Raw genomic sequence first — 23741 nt, forward strand, 5'->3', positions numbered from 1 at the left:
TTTCCTCCATGGACTTTATCACAGATATGAGGAACATCAAACTCCAGTTTGGATTCCCAATGCATCTAGGTCTAAAGAACTAGAAGCAGGGCATGACCCACCCCCACCTTCATCTGCCTCCTTGCATATACGTTCTCCCTTTCCCCACTTGGTTCTGGAATTATGTGTAACCAACTACTAATCGTGCTCTTAAACTCACTTTGAGGCACTAATTTTAAACATTGGTTCTCAAAAGAATGATTAATTTCAACCCAGCCTGACAATAGTCGTCCGTAACACCGACAACAACCAGTGAGCAGCAAAAGCAATCTGTGAACGTGGGAGGAGGGGAAGGGCTACATGTGTGGTCTCTACAACCTGATTTGATTGGGCCCATTATAAGAATGAACTGGACATAAGACAAAATGCAGTTGCCACATGGACTTTGCAGAAAATATCTCTGAGGAAGCAAGCAAGTAAGAACCTCATCTTGTAACAGACCAACTGAAATTAGCCCTTATCAAAGAAAAGCATGCTGTTTCTTCCCTCACTACATTATCCCCTCTATTTCCCTATCAAAAACATTAAATAAACACTGCTTCTGGCAAGTTGCTGCCCTCCCAGTTTCCATCCTAATTCTAACTCCTTCCATCTGAAAGGTTAACCACAAATGATAACATTTCTGGTGAGTTAGCTTTTATATTTAGATTCCACAAATGGTCTCACACTCAATGAATCTAACTGGAGGCCTGTTTGAGAAATCTGGGGCCCTGTGCCCAAATCCAAGTAGAGAAAAAACTATACACAGCCTGTAAGGGATCTGGCCTTCGTCATAATCCTCAGCCCTAGGAACTCACGCCAGAGCACACAGGGACACAGGGCAGGCAGGCTAAGAAAAGGGGTAGATAAGCTTTGCAGAATTTCTTTGGCTGGGAATTACTGGGGCAGGATTAGACACTCATTTAGTGCATGTTTAAGAACTACTTTTCACATACGAGGGTCATATTCCTTTGAAAAGACCAATTCTACTCCCACTTAATTTACTATTTACAACCATTATTGTAGAACCAAGGCACGTAAGTGATTGAAGCTTTTAACTTCTGCAGTTTTCCTCTTGTCTGGTTGGATTCTAAACAAAAATAACAGAGCTTGGTAGCCACCCATTATTTTGTTTGCCACTGCTCTGTCATCTTCCCTCAGACTTGTGCAGCTTGAGCAGTGTTACCAAAATGGGCTCCATGCTCTGGTTGCCAATCTCATCCTGTACCTCTGCCTCAGAGCTTTCTCTTACTTGGTTGTCAACTCCAACATTTCTTGGTCACAAAAAACAGACAACAATTTGCAGCCCAGATGCCAAACAACTAATCAGAACCTGCCTCTCCAGATATGGAGAGCAGCTGTAAATAATTAGTAGAGCCAGACAAGACTGGAATTTTTAACCTGTTGGGAGAGTATGTTCTTCCATCATCAGGCTGGTTGCAGAGGTCTCTGGAATTAACTTTCACATTGCCACTAGCCACTTGACAAATGATTATGTAGACCACTAGGCCTTTCAGTAACTCTTCAACACTTCAGGGATATCACGGATCATGCAAACGAGGCTATGGAAGATGTTACATTGCAGCGGGACACACTACCAGATTAATTCTTTTTCAGTAAGAAATTACAGGACTGCTCCCATTAAAGGGACAATGTAGAGTCTTCAATGGATGCTAAGAATTGCTTCCAGATCTCTGATCAGTTAATTAAACCTGATTTTACACTGAAGTAGCTCTTATGTGCAAAACAGCATGAATACTGCCACAACAAGAAAAAAGGTATTGTACTTCTATCAGAATGAATGGAGATGTGTTGCACAATTCCATTGCCCGCAACTGTGGTATAACTTGAAATAGTCTCCTAAGCCCAAACTATTTGCATTGTGGAGAAGGACTGATGAAAATGTGGAGAACAACCCTGCATGCTCACCAATGTCATGAATGAACTGTTCAATCTTGGACTGCATGCCCCAATAGCGAAATTCCACCTTACAAAGCTTGTAAGCACACATGAGAGGTCCATCAGCTATACTCTCCAACCAGTCATCTCCCAGAGGTCCACGTCCTGTCTTGTTGGAGCGATAAAGCCGTGGATCCTCTTCCACCTTGTATTCACCAGGGGAGATGGGGTCCCGCACAATGTCAATGGTATCTGTAGGTGTTGAGGAAAGGATGAACAGCAAATAAGTCTCTTGCCACCATCAGAATCTGAGGTGGCCCTCCTTCACTCAGATGCTCAAGCTGTCTTTCCCTCCCAGGCCACAGAGTCTGTTCAGAACCTCAGATATTCTGCTGGTTTTACCCCCTGAAATACCTACACTTTCATAGCCCTGGCATCTCTTAGCCAGAAGCCCAAGCTTTCCTCCTCCATTCCTGAATTGTGAAGCCCAAGAGGGAAGGCATAACAGATAGCATGAATCAATCCAAGTCATCTTTCCACAGAATCCCAAAACAGTATCCATTATCCCACACTAGCTTCTACTATTCAGCGATGCTTAGCAGCCTAGCATGGCAACACTAATATATTCTACAATCTTCCACAGAGCATAAAGAATTGATGTTGCTCAATCGCTGAACACTCACCCAGAATCCTTTGCCTGCGCTCTACAGCATTTAGGTTGAAGACATTATTCTGCTTCCCGACATCCTGTCGGTAATAGGTCTCAATCTCAATAGAAAATTTCTCCACAAAAGGGCAGGTATATCTGTAGAGTGGAAGGAGAAAAACTGACAACTCTAAACCCCGCCCCCTTCACCAAAGTTGCCCTCAGCTTCCCCCTCCCAAGGTTTCTCTTATTTACCATCCCATATTGCCAATACCTCGTACGTGTGTAAGGATAGGCATTCCAGGATTCTTCCTCTACCTGCAGAGCAGCTTTAGGCAGGAGGGCACGGAACCAGCTGGGGATGTGAGAGCCAACATGGTAAATCTTGTGTGTATATTGACCACTGCCGCCAGGGCCATCGCTGTAGGGCCGGTTGGCCAGGATCTCAACTCCACTGCCCTCTCCACTTGACTCTTCTCTGCTCTTTTTCTGGGGAACAGATAGGCAGTACTGCTCAGTCTGTGCCCCATAACATATCTCACCCTTTGACCCTGTTGACATTCATACATTCCTCAGGCCTGCTTGGCCTCTGACCCCACCACTTGTACAATCCAAATGCCCCTATCTCATCTACCCCACCACATCTGCCCCAGATAGCCGTCATGTTGTTCCTAATGACATTTGTTCTCTCTCATTTAAGGCTGATACTACCTGGATCATGTAGAGCTGAGCCACCTGGTACTCTGCTAGGCTCATAGGAAGCAGAATGTGATACTCCTTGATCAGCATTTTGACAATTAAGCCCTAGGAGTTGAGACAGAGCAGAGGATTAGTGGGTACAGTCAAGCCAGTATTAATTATCCCACACTACCAGGGGTCCATGGGAGTGGCAGAAATGCATTCAGGGTTATATGGAGACAATGGAGCTCAACTGCAAAGAAATGGTTAATCTAGCCAAAGACAGCTGCTATGTGGACCATAAGTCACATTGTAACACCTACCATAGGGACTTCCAGTAGAGGGGGGATTCTGACCCACATAGTATAAATATCTCCCTGCAATCTGTACAGAACACTTTGTGCATCTAATGCTGTAGGGTCTATGTCACTGCTTTTTAAGATACCACTAAAATATTTTGTTATTTTGATTGCAGCAGCCTAACACAGATATCGGGTTTTCACCTGCCTGACTGATTTCTTGTGTCAGCCAGACCAAGGTGGTTTGTTTTGTTTCTTTTTCAAGTCAGCCTCAGAAAATGGCTGTGTTTGAATTAACTAGTTCGTGCTTATCTGATTTCAGTTCTCTGGCAAAAGATATTTCTAACTGTGTGCTCACTTCCTCTCAGAAGAGGAGAAGCTTGGAAGAAATCCCCATTTGACCTTATTTCAAAATACAACCTACTGGGTAAGTTTCCATAGCAACTGTAGGCTAATGTGTGGCTGGGGAGTTTCAGCATACTGGAAGGAAATGGGTTGGGGAATATGAGAGAACAAACACCATTCTTACATTGCTGTGCTGTACTCCTTGCAGGATTCTTCATGCTCTCACCTACTTACTACCTGAACAAGGGACAGGTTCCCTAGCCTCCATTTTGTGATTACATCCTTCATTAAGCTAGATCAGCAAACCTTTAATTTGCTACTGCACCGGCCTTCCTTCTCCAAACTTATTAATGGGGACAGCCACTTTCCCCTTGAACAGTGACTTTCAGTGTTTCTGGTATAACTCACAAGTCCACATTTTCTTGGTATGAAGCCTGAGGATTCCCTTTCACAGGTTCCTGACCCAGATTTGGGTCTGGACCTCCAGACTGAGAATTGAGAAGGACTCCATCATTGGCTCAAGCCACAGATGACAAATTACGTTCGCACCATCTCTGGTGCCTTTAGCAATGATGCACCTTGAAGTTGCCAGTAGCACCCATCTTTCTGAGGCTGCTTTCTTTCTCTTCCTCTGTCATTAGCACCTCCATAACAGGCAGAAATTCAAAAGGAGCAGTTTTCCCAAGCACAGAACTGCAGCAGTGAGAAAAACTGTAGAACCTCCATCAGGTTTAAAGGTATAAAAGCTCTACCAGGAAAAAAGACAGCAATTCTAACAGTAGAATATTCTCATATGCCTTCCAAGTTCACCACAAAGTAATCTTCATGCACACATTCTGTACTGCCTGCTGGACCTTGGACACTGCACTAACCCTCAGCTTAATTCAACAACCACAACAGTAATAACTCCAGAGGTGGAGACATATTTATTGCACAAAAAAAGAGCAAAAGCTTTTTTCATTTAAAAATGAACAAGCCTTTATTCTAGCATAGCTTTTGTAGACTGAAGCCCATATATACATGATACAAGTAACAACAGTTTTGATAGCAAGGTCAAAGAGCCACAAAATGCAGGCAATAAAGGGTAATATTAAAGCGTAATGAAGAAAAGTACAGAGACTATTCACATTAGCAGTAATTGGTGAATGGTTTCCTGAGTTTTGCCAACTTTAGCTGAGGAAAACTAGGGAGCCAGCATTTATCACCAATTACAGACCTTGTGAATGGCCTTTGTACTTTTATTGATTACTCTTATATAATTCCATTTCATTCTGAATTTCATGCTACTCTGATGGGGCAGCTTACAACTTTCTTTATAACCTTATTATATATGAAATCTATATATAATTTCTGCCTAGTGAGAATCCATTATATACATCTGATGAAGTGGATCCTAGTCTGTGAAGGCTTATGGAAGAATAAAAACTGGTTTTTAAGGTGCCACAGGATTCCTGTTTAAAAACACTACGTATTATTAATTGTTCACACATCTGAGGATATCGAAACTCTATAACAATTTTAGTAATCTATGCAACAGCCCCACAGAGCCAGCAAATATTTTTTATCCTCATACAGGCAGACAGCTAGTACAGTGTAGAACTAGGAATGTTGGACTCAGGTTCAAATTCCCATTCCACCACAAAGCTCATTTGAGAGATTTTGGGCCTCTTTCTCAGCCTCCCCTACTTCTCAGGGTTTTTCAAGGCCAAATGTAGGCAGGGAGAAATATGTATGCCCCTCTGAGCTCTTTGGAAAGTTCAGACAGTATAAGGTTCAAGCAGTAAACATATACGTTTGTCAAAACACATCTGAGAATTCATGGATCAGGAGAGCTTTCAACCCCGAGCTTCCCGACTCTTAGACCCTACGCTGCATAAAGCTAGCTGTTATTAATATTTTTCCTCCTATCCCCTTTGACACGATTGCACCTCAGTACTAGAAGAATCCTTGCCAAAACAAAACAATTTTATAACCTGCAGTCTTAACGGATGAACTCTCAACACCCAAATAATGTAGCTGTATGAAAGAAACAGGACAGGTGTAATCCAACACAGCCTGATAAACTCAAGCCACCACACTGAGACCCTATCTGTATGGGGAGGTGACGCTCCAGCCATACACTCCAGCCTCTTAGGCCACAGCCAATCGTCACTGTGAGCAAACTTTCTCTCAAGCTTAAATATGTCAGTTGGCGAGATCCTGGACTCAAAAACAATACCCTTCTACAGAGCTACCAAAAAGGCGGTTTTATGTTCATTTCACACAGAATTCACACCCAGCTGTAGTATGCATACAAAGGAACAAGGAATAAAAATGTGACTATATATAATCTATCCTGTTCACAAAATTTTAATGTCATATACAATATGTGTCTTTCATAAATCATTCTATGCTTAACACAAATGAGTTGCTCCCATGAATGTACTGAGGAGGCTAATTCAGACTTTCACTCCCTTATAAAGCCATGTCCAGCAGCAATAATTTAATGCCCAAACATTCCCACGTCTCACTCAGCTGTGCATTGTATAACCCCATCATGCCATCTCTACTAAACCTTCCTCCTCCAGTCTTAGCTACCAAATTCCTACAAGCACACTCACATACTCTTGTAGGGAAAATGCTCTCACTCAAAACAATAATAATAGCAAAGAGGATGGTAGTGAACTGGATAGATATTGTCGAAGGCTTTCATGGCCAGATTCAACTGGTTCTATCAACTATAGAATACATTCAAGGTTTCAGTCTTACCACAAATAATACCCAAGGACACGGCTGATCTTATTTTCAGGTAAACATGCATCAGACTAGACTGCACAAATGAAAACTTAAGCATACTTACTAGGATGAAACTGAATGGGATGTACTTCTGAGTACATCAGATCTTAGTAATGTCAGGAGCTTTAGGTAAAATGAAGTAACTATTTTCCTTAAACCTTCATAGCACCCCCCCCATCAAAATTTCATTTTTGAAAGGATAAATATAGCAAGTTAATAATACCCCAAACAAACTTGCCTCAAGTGATAAACTAACTTTACATCAGCCAAATACATACATCCAGCCCAGCTCTCAGTCCCAATATAGCTGTCCTAGATGAAACTGTTGCCACCTTTTTTGCTGGTAGACCTCTTGTGCCTTAAACCAGTAGACAGACAACTTCAGCAAACATAGCTGATTACAACTCCTTGTTTGGAAAAGCTTCATCTATGGAATTTATGTCTGTTGAGCAGCCATTAAAGGCATAGGAGCCCTGTCAGATGGGGGAAATGGTAACAAAGCGAATTGAAACACATCTGTCCAAGTAAGGTTCTGATAAGTCCAAGTTTCATGTCCAGTGAACTACAGTAAAATCCTGGACCAACCTAAACTAAGCCTCTACAGGCCTCATTAATCAAGCCCCAAAACACATTAAGGGGCAGAAAAGCAGTAGCCAGAGGAAACCTATCAGCCTACATACCACTGGGGTTGCCACCTCCTCTTGCCTTCTCTCAGAGAATAGACCCTCCACCCCGCCCCCGGATACTGCAACCCTAGGGATGCCAACACCTGAGAATGGAATTCCCAGTCACAGAGTCCCATTCCTGACCAACTTGAGCTTCAGGGGGAAAAAAAGCGGGGGGGGGGGGGAATAGAGGAAGACAGGTGTCCAAAGAATGAGCATAGGCGATGGGGGAATGCTAAGACATTTGGTTTCAGACCATCCCCTCCGCCAGTGTGCCATGCCCTCCCACTTCTCCATACCTCTCACCCTTACACTGTGGCCCTCTCAACATCATCACCCTGAGCATCCCAAGCCCCTACGCCCCTCCCCACCCTCGCTTCCACTCCCTCTCCTGCTGATTTGCAACGCCTTGCCCCCAGCCTTTCGTGAGGGGCATGCTTCGCTTCCCGCCACACTCCCAGCCCCACGGCTCTGCGTGCACACGAACAACCCCCGCTCGCGCGCACAGCTCCTGGGCCCAGACCTGTGGCTCGCTGAGAGAATGCCAGTAGTGGTGCAAGCGGTGGTATGTTACGTCGGGGAGAACCGGGCGAAAGAGCGGGCGCCGCCGGCCTCACTCAGTCCTCCCCGTTCCCGCCCTCTCGCCGTCCCGGAGTGCCAGGGCGATGTCAGGGCTGGGCTCCTGCGGCGGGAACATGGTCCGGGCGGCGGCGTGGGGTGAGCCGCGGGGGTTTCTTCAGACAGGGACCCACAGACAGCGCCGAGCTGTTGCCTCCCGCGTCGCCGCAGCAGAGAAGCGCGCTCAGCCGCAGTCTCGCCGTCCTCCTTGCATGGGTGGGGGAGAGGAGAGAGCGTGACTGGGAGGGGGGGTCGGTTGGGCAAGGAAAGGGAACGCGGCTCGTGTGTGTGAAGGAGTGCAGAGGTAGCGCCCGGAGGAAAGGGAGGGACAGGAGCCTGTGCGGAGGGGATGTCACTTGCAGGGTACGGAAGTTGCTCGCAGCTTGCCTTCGCAGCGGGGACCTTGCACAACGAGGCAGCCCGGCTCGGCAGCCCGAGAGGAGCGAGGGCAAATTTATTATCTGTGACAGAGGTTGCGGGTGCCCCCGCCCAAAAAGTAGAGAGAAGGAGAAAGCAATTCAAAGCACCGCCGGGTGCTGCAAACCAGGATGGTGCGATGCGAGGAAGGGAAGGGGACGCTGAGCAGTATCTCGCACCCGCGGGGCTTCCCTCTCGCCTTCGATTCCGGGCAGTGGAAACAGAGGCCTCCTACCAAGCTGTTTTAGCAGTCGGTTTAGTTTCCATAGAAACTGCGCCCAGGCGCTTGCAAAATCTCAACGCCCCTACGCGTTCTCTCCCAGTTCCTTCTGTGACATCACAGTCTATTACCAGGGAAACGCCAGTGACGTAAGGTCAGATGCCAGTGTCGTCAATGACTGACAATGGACGGGTTGCGTGGGCGTTACAGCCAAGGAAACCTAGAGGACAGATTTATGCGCAAGCATTTGGATCTTCGACTTGGAAACAAAAGGGGAGAGGGAAGCACACTGCAAGGTGTGGATACATTCGCATTAGATCACATTCGAATGGATAAGATCGAATGTATCACCCCGTAGCTTGTCTTGCCACATGACATGCAAACGCTTCATCACTGACTGCAAAACATTTTACACTGGAATGGGCTGAGCTTTTTGGAAAAGAACTATTTTTAAAATTGTGACGTGTGGCACGCAAGAGATTCTTTTAACCTATATTGCGCTTTCGGTGTTCCACCAAACTTGCCAGTGTACAGAAGAAATTACCCTCTGGCAAAATTCAACCCACATTAAAACTATGAGCCCAGATCTAATATTCATCACAGGTGTGTGGGTAGGTCATGAAACAACCTGCTTCCATCAAATGCCAAGCAAGTTCTGTGCCTGAATTATCTGCACAGCTGGTAAACCAGGACTGTGGACAACAGCCTTGTTAGAAGTAATTAAGAAAGGGATCTCTTTGCGTACTGCCTCATTCGATTTAGTACAGTGCATTGTGGATTTTTGTGTGTGCCTATCATACATTTTCCCATGTACAGTAGTTTTGCACTTTATAGAACGAAAACAGTTTGACATTCTGTATCCCGGTTTGGTGAATCAGTTGTTACTAATTTTGCCTTAATAGTTCCATTTTAGTTCTAATTTAACAAAGGATTGTTCTTGTGTGGTCTGTAACTTTTCATGTGAATAAGTTTGCACACACCTATACAAAGTTAGATTAACTGGGAATATTTTGTCACTACAAAACACAAAGGGCACAAACTTTGTCCCCTGCAATCTATACTCAGAAGTTAAATCCTAATGATTTCAGTGGGGCGCAATCTCAATTTAAGCATGCACATAGCTAAGAGTACAAAAATGCAAAACTTCTATTTGCATTCCCCGTCCTCTATGTTCAGATCTCTAAATCGGAAAGGAATAGAGCCAGGTAACTAACTCTATGCATGTCTGTGCCTGTATTCTTTCCCATCTAAATAAATACAATCATACTACTGTAAAAAAATACTATGCAAATTTTTCAACTGTCATTTTGTTCTGCAACCAAAAATAGAAAGTTCTAAAACTGAAATCTTGTATTTGAGGCCCAGTAACAATTTGCAAATTGATGGATGGCCTTGATTTCTGTTTGGCCAAGGATTAATGGCGGTGATTCGTATTGACTTTAGATTTCACCACAAATCCGTTTTATGCAATCCTTTCTTGTTCAGATTACATACGGCATGATGCACTGTCTTCTGTGTTCATGCTCCTCTTAAAAGTTATACTTATGTTGCAGATATTTTACATTTTTGAACACTCAAGGTACATTTTGAAGCTGGGAAAATGTGATACTTTTCCAACCAAACAGCCTGTTCCTCCTGTGATATCTATGTGCAATGAGACTGTGGGAGTGCTACAGACACCTTTTTTGTTCAATAATTATCAGCAACAGATAGCTGTAGCCCAAATACTTCCACTATTTTGTGCACTCTGCATAGTGGTTGCCTTTTCCTTCCCTAAACTGGAATATCCAACCAAATATGAACAACTGCACTTACAGTCCCTTTCCTCAAAACTGTTATAGGCTGGTAACATGCTGAAATATACTCTACTGTGATGTGCATGAATCAACAAATGTATTTAAAATATAATTTCAGCAAACTAAGATACCCACTGCAAGCAATCAGCAGACTTATAAAGATCTGCAGTTTTGAAAGCTTTGATTTATCCCTAACAACCATATTCCATGTTGACTTTACTCATCATTCTCCCATATACAAATTTACCACACATGGGCATGTTCTCAGAAGGATGAGTTTCAAGAAAGTTCATTTCTGATTTACTGTGTCAAACACAATAGCAGAACAGCCTATGCAGGTCTCAATTTTACATGTATCAAGATTAAGACTAATCTGATTTACTGAAAAAGTAGGGAAAGCATCATAAACACCCCTGGTTTCATAACTCTTCTTCTCCCATGCTTAAAAACATTCCAGGGTTAAATAAAGGTCAATTAGAGGTCAAGGTGCATTTAGTACCTCTTAAACCCCACTGGGCTTTTAACTTATAGTCATGGCTGGAGAACCATCACGGTAAGGCTACTTATAAGCATATCGCCAAGTACATCTTAGAAAGACATAGCAACTACTGCACAACCTCCAGACAACTTTCCCACTCAATATTACCTAATTCCCCTCCTTACTACAATCCTTGTTCACCTGTTTTTCATCAGTGCAGGGGTCCCATGATCAAAGGAGATTTCTTCCTTTTTACCAGAAGAAAATGTTTTCAGAACAGATGGTTTGGAAGCACCACCTCCCATTAAGGATGGGAAAAACTCCAGGTATTCTTAAGGACATTTTCATTTCCATTGGTTGCCATAGTATGAGCAGTCATCAGTTAGCAGCCTTAAGACCTGCCTTACATGTTAAACCAAGCAATCATGTTTACCCCCAATGTTAACACAGGGACAAGATAGATATAGAGGGCATTAAACTGACAGATATAGTTTTACACCCTTACTTGCAGATTCTTTCATGCAATTTGCTTTCCGCAGAGGCTTTTCTATCATATCAGCCAGGTTCATTGATGGTCTCAAAACACATTAAAACCAGGGAAGGGGTTACAGAACAAGTTGGCAAGTTTGAGAAAGGTTTAAGCATCCCTTCTCACCTAGGTGATCGCACTGACTTATACTATGGAATTTTCCTTGGATCTCAATGTGAAAAGTAGACTGTAACAAAATAAACATGGGATTGTCTTTTAAAACTAAGTGTCACACTCTGTCCCACTGATGGTTTTTAGGCAAAAATGAGATGAGCAAAAAGGAAAATCTGTACCAATGTGCTAACGACAGTCTCATTTCTATTCCTTAGATCATCTTTGAGATTAAAAGTATCGTGTTCCAAACTCACACAAACAACCTTCTATGAAATTGCAGAATAACTATACTTAGTAACCCATGTCAAAAAACCTTTAAACCCCCTCCCAACAAGAAAAAGTGTTCAGGTTAACTACCTAACCTCTTATTTGAAGGTCAACACTCAGGATTCATATTTTTAGCAGCGATAGATTGCCAATTCTAGAAAAATAATAATTCAGGCAGCACACAAGGAGTAGAAATATTTTATTAGAAGTTTTCCAGTATTGGCTCAATGACTCCTGGCTGAAGTTTCCACAGCAAGTGGTGGAGGAGGTCACGTACTGCTTTTCTATGGAAGCACATCTTGCAATGCAAACCCTCAATGTCTTCGTTTTCATCACATGAGATTTTAAAAACACACAGGGAAAAACAAGAGAATCTCAATTCCAAAGCTTTTCTTTTATTTATACCCCCGCTCCCGAAAATTTATAAAGACAGACTTGCTTCCAGCCATTATTCTCATTGGTTGATCAGGTGTGTGCAACAAAATGATTCTGCATCAATTCCCAGAATGCCAATTGATGGGAGGTATTCTGATGCAGCAGGAGACACTTCAGATTCTTAGGTGCCAATTGGTATAAAGGTCTTTGAAGGCAATAGTAGTTCCAGTATGTACAACACTGATTGACAGAAAGGGCAGGGGGTGGATCTCCAGATTTCAAAGTGGTACTGATTGGCCAGAAAGTTCACGAGGTGGTGCCGGAAGGAAGCAATTGTTACGTACGGGCATTGCGCTCTGTCTCTGCCAGACACTCTCTTACCAGTGCTCGGGCATGGATAATCCCTGTGAAGGAAATACACAAAGCTAAGACATACTGGAAAGACAGTTTCATAGAACCAATCAAGCAAAATGTACAACTGCTCTCTTATTCATGTTGATGAGTAGCACCCACCACATACTTTCCCTACACCAAGTGAGTTTTTATGGGGCAAGATGGAGCTACAAGTGCTCAATCAGGAAGTGCAGGTAGAAGAAAAGTACTTGCTGGAAGCAAGCAGGAAAAAACAAAAACCACCACCACCAGAAAAAGAACCAACGGTTAGCAGAAGTAGGCCAGTACTGCAATCAAGGGTTATACCCTTGGGGTATACCAATTCTAACCCAGCAGGATCTACTGGTTTCAACTGTGTTGCAACTAGTTCCATTAAAATCTTCCAGGTATAATGGGAGTTCTAGAGGCAAATTTCTCTATTGCATGCTGGGCAAAAATAGAAGTTAATTTAAATGCTACTGGGGACAGAAGATGTCAAAGAAAAAAAAGGATAAGAGAGTTAACAAGATAATATGCTAAGTCAAATTAATAAATAGCTACAAATCACTACATTAATAACCAGTGCAACTTACCAACATTATACTAAAGATTACAGTTGCACTGCCTGGCATCTAATTTTCAATGCCTTTTGGGATGCAATAAAAACACATGTCATTTACTGGAAATTATATCCATGACTTCAGTAAGTCATTTAAAGTGCAATCCTATACAAGTTACTCCAGTCTAAGCCCACTGAAATGAATGGGCATAGACTGCCATAAACTCCATTTAGGATTGCACAGACAGATCCCATTGTCTAGGCCAAAATCCCTTAGCAGACAAATAGGCTTCTTGTATGTGTCCTAGCTCCACAATTAGAAGCTTCCTACCTCGCTTCAGCCGCTCCATGGCGCTCTTGCTGCCTGCATAGGTAGGTCGGATCTCCTTGCCCATCTCCTCAATAACAGAAAGCAGGTCCGTGTATGTGCTCTGGGAACCTTGGGCACCTGGTGGCTTCATAGCCTATAAGAGCAAGGCCACAGAAAAAGTCAAAAGGACAATTTTTTCCTGCTCTTATGCTCAACAGCTGGCAAGACCCCTTTTCAGTACCAAAGGTGAAACTCACCTGCACGTAGCCCATTGATGGGGGCCCAAAATCGTTGAAGAGAGGTCGAAAGGGGGCAGAAGCTCCAGGGACTGATCCAGATGGAGATGGGACACTTGTAGCTGAAAGTAACAGAAGAAACGGAAGTTAGCCATGGCAGAAAGAAAGTTTTCCTAACGCATTAGATTCATAGCAGTTATAAAGCTCTAAGAGGCAGTACTAGATATCTTTCCCTTACTGATGTGATCAATGTCACCATTAACTGAGATTAAGTTGGGGAACAGCAAGGAAATAGACTCAAACAAATACGTGGATGTATTAAGGCGTTGAACAGCTTCCAGACTCTCCTTGGCAAAGAGGCCACTTGTGCCTCCCAAATGATCATCGCAGGCTTCTCCCAGAACATTTGTGCAATGCAGTTGGCATAAACCACACAGCTGAAAAATGAAATAGTCTCCCTGACCCGCTGCAATTTCTTTGCCAAGTCTACAGTAGGGGAAAGGAGACTGGGTGTGGTGCATTTACACCATCCACTCTGATATGCGTGTCACATAACCGTAACTGGCAAAGTAAAGGATTTGTTTCTGGCACTCCATTTAATTAGACCTTTATTTTGCATTGTCTCATAAGCATAGCATAGTGTACTTTGGAAAATTTTATTGCAAGCTTGAACAAAAATAGCCAAACAGCAAAAATTTACAGTGACCCAGGAATGCCGAACTGCTTGTCTGGTTGATATATCAAAGTGTCACATAGTGAACACAAAGTGTTCACAGAACTGAGCAAATATATGGTTTACTGAATCCTACTGCTACCACTGATCACATAGGAACTATGATTTGTGCAAGACAGACTTCAGCATGGAGCAGGAGCTCACATATCACCTTAAGTGTGTGGTGCACAGAGAAAGCATATGCATCAACTATTCTACCATGCAAAGAGAACTGCTGGCTACTAAAAGTGCAAATCAGTCCATAGGTATAAAAATAGAAATGAAATAAATTATGACTAAGGGTTACAGCTAAAAAAAGAAGCACCCTTAACTCATATGAAACGATTCTGGAATATTTTCCCAAATAAGTAGAATTATGTTAAAGTTCATAATCCCACATTAATTGCTATTTTTAATTTTTGGGCAGTTCATTTTCCTTCCAAACACATCAGGGATAGCTAGGGCCAACAAAAAGGAACTGCCTGCATTAAAAGCTATTGCTCTCAAAATAGTATTTTGCAAAGATGTAGTCTCAATGATGCCATAGCGCATATGGCATTAAGTATACAGCCTACTTTACGATCAACACAAGAAAAGGAGAATACATCAGCAGCAATGAATTAAAGCCTTTGTTAAAAAGAAATCTGACCAGTTAACTCTTTCAAGTACACGTATTTAAAAACTATTTATTCATGCCTTGGTGTTAATATCCAAATGCAGTCAGTTTATTCAGACTCATTGTTGCTGGTCATGAATCATAACTACTGTCTACGGCAAATCTCTTGATTCACAACTAAGTTCCCTTTGTTAAACATGAAGTAAAAGTCTATCCATTCTAAACGGCAATCAAAAATCTAACCTGCCTTTTATTTTAGACTATTGTATCATATCCCCAGTGAGATCTTCCTAAGCTACATTCTCCCTGAGAAAGTCTTTGAAGAGGCTTATTGACAAAGAACAGAATGAACAATGAAAATTTATCCTTCGGGCGACTACACGTCATTTCCCTCGGCTGTTTCAGCCTTGACCACAGACACTTGTGGTTTTGCTTTAGCTTCCTGTAACCCAGCATACAAGATCTCTAAAAAGGAGGGTGGGTGGGGACGGGAGGCAAAAAGAGAAATCCACCTCCAAACACTAATACTGATATTTCTACATTGACCTTGACCTCAACATCAGATCTGTCACCCTCATCTTGTGTCACATAGCCTATCCGCTCAAGCGACTGTCTATAGTACCAGGCCTGGATTCTCACATTTTATTAATAGTGTACAAATGTGTATGCATGCTGCTCAAATCTTTATCTTTATCTTTATTAACCTTTAATAGGCATAAATAGATCAAGATTTACACAGACACATTCTTCAGTCTCAAGTATAGTTCAGCAGCAAGAAAACAGATCACATAACCTGACGGTTGACCCCAAGGGGCTCAAATCACTTCAGATTCCTTTTTTTAAAAAGAAACAGCCAGAGCAAACAACAACAAATACCCCTACACATCAATGCAAAAATACAATCCAATATAAAATTGCAATAAAAATAGATCTGTTTAGCAAGTTAAAAGCAAAATGATACAGCAATAGGTATCCTACCATGCGGATTAGACAGATTGGAGACGATACCTATCTTTTATAGGAAGTTCTACGTTTGTTTTATGTATCATATTTTATATTTAAAAATTTGATTCTGTGCCAAATAAGCTGCTCAAATCAGGTTAAAGATTATTGGAATTAATCAGCTGTGGGCAAGTTTCTAAAAAACTAAAGACACCAAGTTCTTTTGAGAAAATTCCCCTTTCCAGAGCCTTTAGAAACAGAATGAGATTTATTATGCAAGTAATAAGAGTCTATGTGAAGCATTTGGAATTAACTTCCAGGGGAAAGGAGGGGAGAGCGAAAACAAGTCAATTACTTTGATTTGATAGGTCCAGGAAGAGAGCACCAGCAGTTAATTTATTAAGAGGATTATTTCACTGAATCAGAGAATGGACCATTTAAAGATTATTGGTTAAACTCTATTTAGTTCTGCAAAGCTCAGTCCACATTTTCATCTCCATCTGATTGTTCATTCCTATTTGCATAGTAAATGTCATTACAGCTGTCAAAGCAAAGCAGCCACACAAAACTGCAGAAGTTACCTTAGTACAAGGTTACAAGAAACTGCTCTCACATAGCCTTCCAAAGCTGTACACTGTTTTCATTTAATAAGAATGAAACCCATAAACTGCTGACTGGTTGGCAGTTGAGTTAGACTATGTTCGGGAGATAATTGTTCACAGTCAGCAACTAATGGATTCACCCCCAAAAAGTCAGACATTTTCTCATTTAAGTGGTAATGAAAGAACAGCTGCTTATCTTGGGTCTGCAAACACTCATGCCTTTGTGGCAAGTAAGAATCAATCCCAATTGGCCAAAAAGAGACGCTTTCATAAAATGAAAATCAGACTTTTAAAAAAAAATTCAGTGTTAATGCACTGCAAATAACTTGTCGGTATGTGCAGGTATGTAGGCTAGTAATATTTTCTAAGTGCTAACATATATGAACACATGAAGCTATCTTGAATCCACTATTGTTAAATAGGAGATGCCAGAAAATGAACTCAGGACTACTGAATCCAGGCATCCAAAACCTTCCCCACTTGTTGGTGCTATAATATAAGCAGAACAAAAAGTCAAGGAAGTCTAGAACTGGGCCTCCTCTCTTCAGACATAATTACACAAACAACACCATACTACCTGTCTTTGGCAAAGAAAGGTGCTAAAAATTAAACAAAAAGATTCTTGAGCAGCACAGTTGTTAAATAAAATGAATACTTAAAGGAGAATATATAAAGAACAGGGCTAAAAACAAAACAAAGAATAGAGGAAAATTCCCTCCTACTCTCAATCTGTTCAGGATCTGAACAAAACCCAAGAAGGATCTTCCAAAACACCCAGCAATTCTGACACCGAATTCAGAAATATGAGCTTTTTCATATTTATTTTTTGTCACCTGTCACCTATCCTCCAATTAAGCGAGGAAAATGAGGATCAAGGTTGCAGACCTAAGCAGAGTTGTCAGACTTATTGAAATATGAAATTTACTTTTGAGCAAACATGTCAAAACGGCATCAAGACTTAGCTGCCTTGCCCCTTTTAAGTAAAATGTTTGAAGTTTCTCATTTATCTAGCACTAATACTACAATCCTGTACATACTTCCCAGAGTAATCCCTACTGTGTTTTTGTATGCATCTCCCTAACACACGTTTGAATGTTTATATTACAATAAAAGCTCCTTAGTTTTTAAGTCCTGTTGAACTCTTCTTTCAAGTAAAGATTGTCTGTAAATTCAAATCCCACCCCTTCCAACATTATAAATCTACCCTTGCAGTTCAACTTTCAACTGTTTAACAGGGCCCAGGCGGCTTTTCACAGCTGCAGTGTCTGCATAATAGACCGGAAATGACAAGCACGCCACATTTATACTATTCGGCACACAATACGTTTGATAAACACATGAGCTATAAGTTAAGGCACTCAGAATAAATTCATTTTTAGTTCCATTGTGCGCGCTGTGGCTATCCTCCCCCTTCCTGTCTTGCGATGGGAAACCCTTCCTCTTCCGAGCTTCTGCATTGTCAAGCAACTGTGAAAGGCCCGAGAGCCCCGCGAGGAAAGGGGGGAAATGGGGCCACTCTCCAGCGTCGGCCTTGGCCCGTCGCCCTACTCTCCTGACCCAAGCCCTCCCCAAAAGATCCGGGAAAGGCTGTGGGCGGCTGGCCGAGACTCTTACCGACCGGCGGGGCTCCGGGGGCGGGGCTGGCGCTGCTGCTGCTGCTGCTGGTGCCGGCGGCTCCGGAGCTGGCGGGGGCAGGCGCGATGGGCTTGTAGGACATCCCCGACTCCGCGCCCTCTGTTGCTGGCTAGCCGGCGATTGGCGCGCCGCTCCGGCTCCGGCCGCTGCTGCCGCTCCTCCGATTGGCGGGGAGGCTACAGCGAGCTCTCCTTTGGTTGGCGGGCTTCTTTCCCTTGTTCTTCCCAATTGGTAGGACACCCCTCAGTCCCACCTCCTAATTGGCTGTGCCCGTCTGCCCTTGGTCCCGGCAAGTGAAGACTGCTCCCCGCGCCCGACTACAGCGCGCGCTTCGCGGCTCAATCCCTGGGGCGCGTGTCCACCCGCCTTCTTCTCGCGCCTTCTGTTCCAGGAGACTGACCCTAGGAGGGAGCGGGTACGCGCACCCCCAGCCCCGTCGCTCCTGCTGCTCCTCGCGCTCAGAGCAAATCCCCGCGAGCGGCCGCAGCCGATGACGCTTCCGTCCCGAGCCTACGTATCCCCACCTCCTGTGACCTCACCGCGTAGTGCAACTCCCTTCTTGTTTGTGGCCATAGCGACAGCAGGCCCAGCTGCGGCCTAGTCGTCGTAGTTTATCCGAGAGAAACCTCTTCTGACTTTTACACAACGCTTTTGGGGCAGCTTGCTGAGCAACTGGTCCCATCTTTCCTGAAATGGTCTGGGATGCTGCTTAGGCTTTCACAAGACTCGCTTAGGCTTTCACAAGTAACACAGAACTAAGTTTCTGCGTTTTGAATTCATGCAATTGGATTTAAATATATTCCGAATGGGATAAAATGAATAAAGATGAGCTATTTTGGGGTTTATCTCATGAGCTACCTCCTTAAGGTGTGCATTTTACCATGAGTTGTGAAAATACCTGGCAGACAGCGCTACAGTTGCACTGCCCCTGGCCCTACAATTGCTGTTAATGTTTATGTAAAAAGAATTTCGATCAGCTTTTTCACTGGGGGAAAAGGAAGAGAGAATCCTCAGTTATCAAAAATATTGTGCTAGGGGTAATGAGCCATGCGTGGACAAAAGCTATGTAGAATGAGGTTTCTAATAGGGAGAATTGTGTGCAGTTAAGCAAAAAGGTTTGTGGTATCCGGGCCCAAATATGTGAGAAAGAAATGGCAATAAATCAACCATACATACTCTTGAACTGTGAGGTAGGCTTGATGTCCTGCGTTTAAACACCAGATATTGAAACTCCAACGTTTCAACAGCCTTGATAAACCATTAGAGGCAAAGCTGTGGTTAAATAGGATAATTTATTTTCTTCTGCAGCAGAAAATAACTAAATTCTCCATAATTCAGACGGTCAGAAGCCAAGTGTCCCCCTTCTCCTAGTTTGTTATCAATGGCTTTAAGAGAAAGGTGGGGAGGAGAGAGGAAACAGCATATTTAGATGTTCCCAAAACATCCTTAAGAAGTTATGATTAACACACCCCCCCCCCCCCCCCCCCCCCCGCTCATTCAGCACATTTGCCCTGATAGATACAGTCTTGGTACAGTAGCTGTTTGCTGGTACCTTCTGTTACTGGAGAAAGAGAAAGTATGTCAAAGTTCATTGCTTCTTACTATACCAGTGGTTCTCAACCTTCCTAATGCCGTGACCCTTTAATACAGTTCCTCATGTTGTGGTGACCCCCAACCCTAACATTTATCCATTTTACAGATGGAGAACACTGATGCAGAGAGTCTTAGGCGACCCCTGTGAAAGGGTCGTTCGACCCCCAGAGGGGTCCCAACCCACAGATTTAGAACCGCTGTACTATACTAAACTCTGGCTATGAAATGTTAGCTATATGTACATAAATGAATATAATATGTATTTTCCAAAATGCTGCCATGGGCTGGCATAAGACATTTTGACACATCGCCTGTGCCACAAGTTCCATTCCCAAACTGCTCTTTGCAGGCCCTGCCTTCAAATCCCTCCAGAATTTTCTAAACCAGAACTGGCAACCCTACTTGCTTAGGTCTTCTTTATTGCTTTTAGGTGGCAGGCTGAAATGTTTCTGTTCACCCCAGCTTATAACTAAGGGGTTTCTTTTCTTTTTTACATTTTCATTCTGTTCCTAGCGGAATAATTTTTCTGTATCTTTTTAGACTGCTCAATTTAATGTACTTTTGTGCCCTGGGTTGCTTTTATTGGCATATGTTTCTGTTGACTTAACTGATTTTATTTATATGTTTTTAATGCTATGATTTGTTTTTATATGTATTGTGTGCTTGATTTTGTAAACTGACATAAACATTTCCTAAATAAATAGTAGAGAGCCAGAATGGTGTATTGGTTAAGAGTGGCAGCGGACTCTAATCTGGAGAACAGGTTTGATTCCTTAACTCCTGCACATGGAACCCACTAGGTGACCATGGGCCAGCCACAATTCTTTCTGAACTCTCTCGTCCCATTTGGAGGCTGGCAATGGCAAACCACTTCCAAACATGTCCTGAAAACCCTATGCTGGGGGTTACCATAAATCAGCTGCGACTTGACAACACTTTCCACCACCAAATCAATAATAAATATAGCCTGTAGCTGCTTTCCTAAGAATAAATTTCTTGGAAGAAATCAGATTTAATCCTGAGTATACCTTCTCAGGATTGTTTCACAGAAAAGTGAATAGGAAAATATAAATATTTGTAGAATATACCTACAATGCGTAAAACAGTCATGTCTAACAAGATCAGGGGTCGGGAACCTTTTCCCCTCAAAGAGCCATTTGGCTCACCACCCCCCACTCGCTCGCACGCCCCCCCGTCCGCTCCCCCGCCCACTTGCTCGCTCCCCGTCCACCCGCTCACACACACCCCGTCCGCCTGCAGGGCAGGTGAGGATGGGGCCAGCGGCCCTGCAACCAGCGAGCCGGCCGGGAGGCAAAACCCGCGGCGCGGCCTAGCCGGCTGTGGGCGATGGATGCGCCCACAGGGAGCAGGGCGGGCGAAGATGGGGCCAGCGGCTCGGCTTGGCCAGCCGCCGGGAGAGCGCTCGCCCTGCAACCAGCGGGTGGGCGGGAAGCAAGCCCACCGCGCGGCCTAGCCGGCCGTGGGCGATGGATGCGCACGCCCTGCTCCCTGCAGGGCGGGCGAAGATGGGGCCAGCGGCTCGGCTTAGCTGGCCGCTGGGAGAGCGCTCGCCCCGCAACCAGCGGGGCGGGCGGGAGGCAAGCCGGCGGCGCGGCCTAGCCGGCTGTGGGCGATGGATGCGCCCGCCCTGCTACCTGCAGGGCGGGCGAGGATGGGGCCAGCGGCTCGGCTCATGGAGCCGCAGAACAGCGGCGGAAGAGCCGCATGCGGCTCGCGAGCCGCAGGTCCCCGACCCCTGAACAAGACGAATGCATAACCTTATGCTCTGCAAAACACAAATATCTGTATTTGTCAAGAGAAATATCTGAAGGAATATACAGAATAAACAGTCTATTTTTACTAAATATATTGTTGGTTTATGTAGGCCTTTCTGTGTTTTGACAGTTTTGATTAGGAGGAACTGGTGGTATGATCGTGGAATCTGGTTAGCGTTTTCAGGACTTCTTTTGAATGGATTCTATATAAGAAGATAAATCCCAGGGCATAGTGATTTTCAGTTGTTCTTCACAGCCACCTCTCAGACATCTATTCTGTGACTACCATTACTATATTCAGTATGTTTGAGATTGCTGGAAATGGAAGAGGGGAGCTTACTGCAATCAGCTTTCTATGCTAATCAGTTTTCTCTCATGCCTTTTAGTTTTCACCCAACCCAACCCTGCCATCCTGGTGCTTACCGAGCTGTGGCATCTGGCTGCAATGTACTATTGGCTGTGAACTGAATCTGGAAAAAACACTGTAAGCCATCTATAATACTTGAGTTGGATTAAAGAAAATAGTGTAGTACTCATTGCAGGCTGTGTTATACTGATCATTTGAGTTCCTATGTTTCTTTCTCACTGACTTGCCAACACCCTGGAGAAAAAATGTCCTGCCCTTGTAATATTTTTATATTATTTACTAGACCATGTTATTTACCTCAATGCCATGAAAAACTTCATGAACATGCATTATGCCTCCATCAAAGGGACATTATGCCTCCATCAAAGGGACAGTATGAACATTTTTTCTTCAGGTTGTTGGTAACTCTAGTTCACTAGTAGTTTAATGAAGTATTTGCCAATTCAGAATTTTTATTGCTTAGGAGAGGATGGGAGATATGGAGATAATTACACATTCCTGTGATAGACCTACAAAGCATCTGTCAAGTTTCCAGATGAGTGGCACAAGTGAAGACCATTTATTTGTTCTTGCTTAGATGGAATTCCTTCATATACAAAAAAATTCAAATAATGTCAGATTGGTGCCACCTGTAGGAGGAATGTAGAATTGAATGCAAAACATGTTAATACAAATACAGTGGAACCTCAGTTTTCATTGCCTTCAGTTTTCATCGGTTTTGGTTTTCATTGATTTTTTCAGTGAAAAATTTGTCTTGGTTTTCATTAATTTGCCTTGGTTTTCATCGATTTGCAGTAAGGAGCAGGGATTTGTGGAGAAAAATCACCCGGACAAAGCTGTTGCAGGCCGTGTCTGCAACTTATTTAATGACAATGTCTTGCCCCATTTCAGACAAATCTTAAAGAGGCGTCAGAAACAGACTCTTTGGACAGCTTTCTGGTGTGACATTGGTCCACTGGCTCTGAAGCTGGTCCTAGTGTTATTATTTGTTACTGTTTTCAGCATTAAACATTATGTTTATTCACCAAAAAATGTGTTTTGGTATGTTTTTTGGAGTGCCTAGAACAGATTAATTGGATTTACATTGATTCCTATGGAAAAGTTTGCCTCAGTTTTCATCGATTCTTTTCAGACGGATTACCAACGAAAACCGAGGTTCCACTGTAGCTGCAATCTATTTCGTCAATTACCTTTGAGTATAGGTTTCAGAAGAATAGTTATAGCCATGTTGGTTTCAAAAATGCCACTGGACTCGAATCCAACTATTCTACTGTAGATCAACAAAATTTTCAGGATGTAAGTTTTTGAAAATAAATCTACCTTCATCAGGCATGAGTAGGAGTGGAGACCTAAGTCTTTTTATCCCAGTCAGAAAATGGGAGGGGTGTCATAAAGAATGCTTGTAAAGGATACAGAGGTACCATGTATATTATAATCAGCTAGTTTAGAGCACAGGTAAAGTGCTAGGGGGCAGAAAATTAGAATCTATAGTGAGATAAGAATCCTATGTCCCTATTCAGCCCTGGGAGGTTCATTGTTCTCAACTTGTGAGTGAACTCAGGCTCAGTAGTTTCATGTTGTAATTTCCCCTTGAAGTGTCTTTGTTTGAGGACTGAGTGTAAGATGAAGCAAAGCTAAAGCACCTGCAGTTTACAAACCTGTTAATATTAAGATGGTTTGTTCCTATGAACAATGCAGTTGATCAAGTTTACATTGTAAGCCTGAGGGACTTACTGTGCATAGCCTAGTCATGTTAGGCACTTCAGAAATAAATGTTGGTGATATCTTTCCCAGAACTGTTATACCTTAAATGTCATAAAAGATCAAAGAGAAGTGCCAGATGCATAAGCAACAAATAAAAAATCTTCCTTTTGGAAAAGAGC

The 23741-nt window shown here is 43.2% G+C and overlaps 2 protein-coding genes across 3 annotated transcripts in view; both read right to left on the reverse strand.

The window, feature by feature from the left end:
* Nucleotides 1-8599, reverse strand: part of PITPNM1 (phosphatidylinositol transfer protein membrane associated 1) — a 29744-nt gene extending 21145 nt beyond the window's left edge. Inside the window, exons 1-5 of the mRNA XM_048484026.1 lie at nt 7849-8599; nt 3275-3367; nt 2838-3052; nt 2601-2722; nt 1948-2169 (exon numbers count right to left, since the gene is read on the reverse strand). Coding sequence (XP_048339983.1) covers nt 1948-2169; nt 2601-2722; nt 2838-3052; nt 3275-3352 — 637 coding nt within the window. The 5' untranslated portion in view covers nt 3353-3367; nt 7849-8599. The remainder of the gene's footprint in view (nt 1-1947; nt 2170-2600; nt 2723-2837; nt 3053-3274; nt 3368-7848) is intronic.
* A 3347-nt stretch (nt 8600-11946) lies between these two features.
* Nucleotides 11947-18631, reverse strand: CDK2AP2 (cyclin dependent kinase 2 associated protein 2). Of its 2 annotated transcripts, none has more exons than XM_048486719.1 (4): nt 18103-18631; nt 13638-13738; nt 13402-13534; nt 11947-12543 (listed from the first exon to the last, which is right to left on the reverse strand). In XM_048486719.1, exons 1-4 carry the CDS (start codon nt 18203-18205, stop codon nt 12476-12478), a joined length of 405 nt encoding a protein of 134 aa, XP_048342676.1. In that variant the 5' UTR covers nt 18206-18631; the 3' UTR covers nt 11947-12475. The 2 variants fall into 2 exon arrangements, with proteins under 2 accessions (XP_048342676.1, XP_048342677.1); XM_048486720.1 differs by having other exon boundaries at nt 18107-18629.
* Between the last annotated feature and the right edge of the window lie 5110 nt (nt 18632-23741).

The sequence above is a fragment of the Sphaerodactylus townsendi genome, linkage group LG02, assembly GCF_021028975.2.
Source record: "Sphaerodactylus townsendi isolate TG3544 linkage group LG02, MPM_Stown_v2.3, whole genome shotgun sequence".
NCBI classification, from domain to species: domain Eukaryota; kingdom Metazoa; phylum Chordata; class Lepidosauria; order Squamata; family Sphaerodactylidae; genus Sphaerodactylus; species Sphaerodactylus townsendi.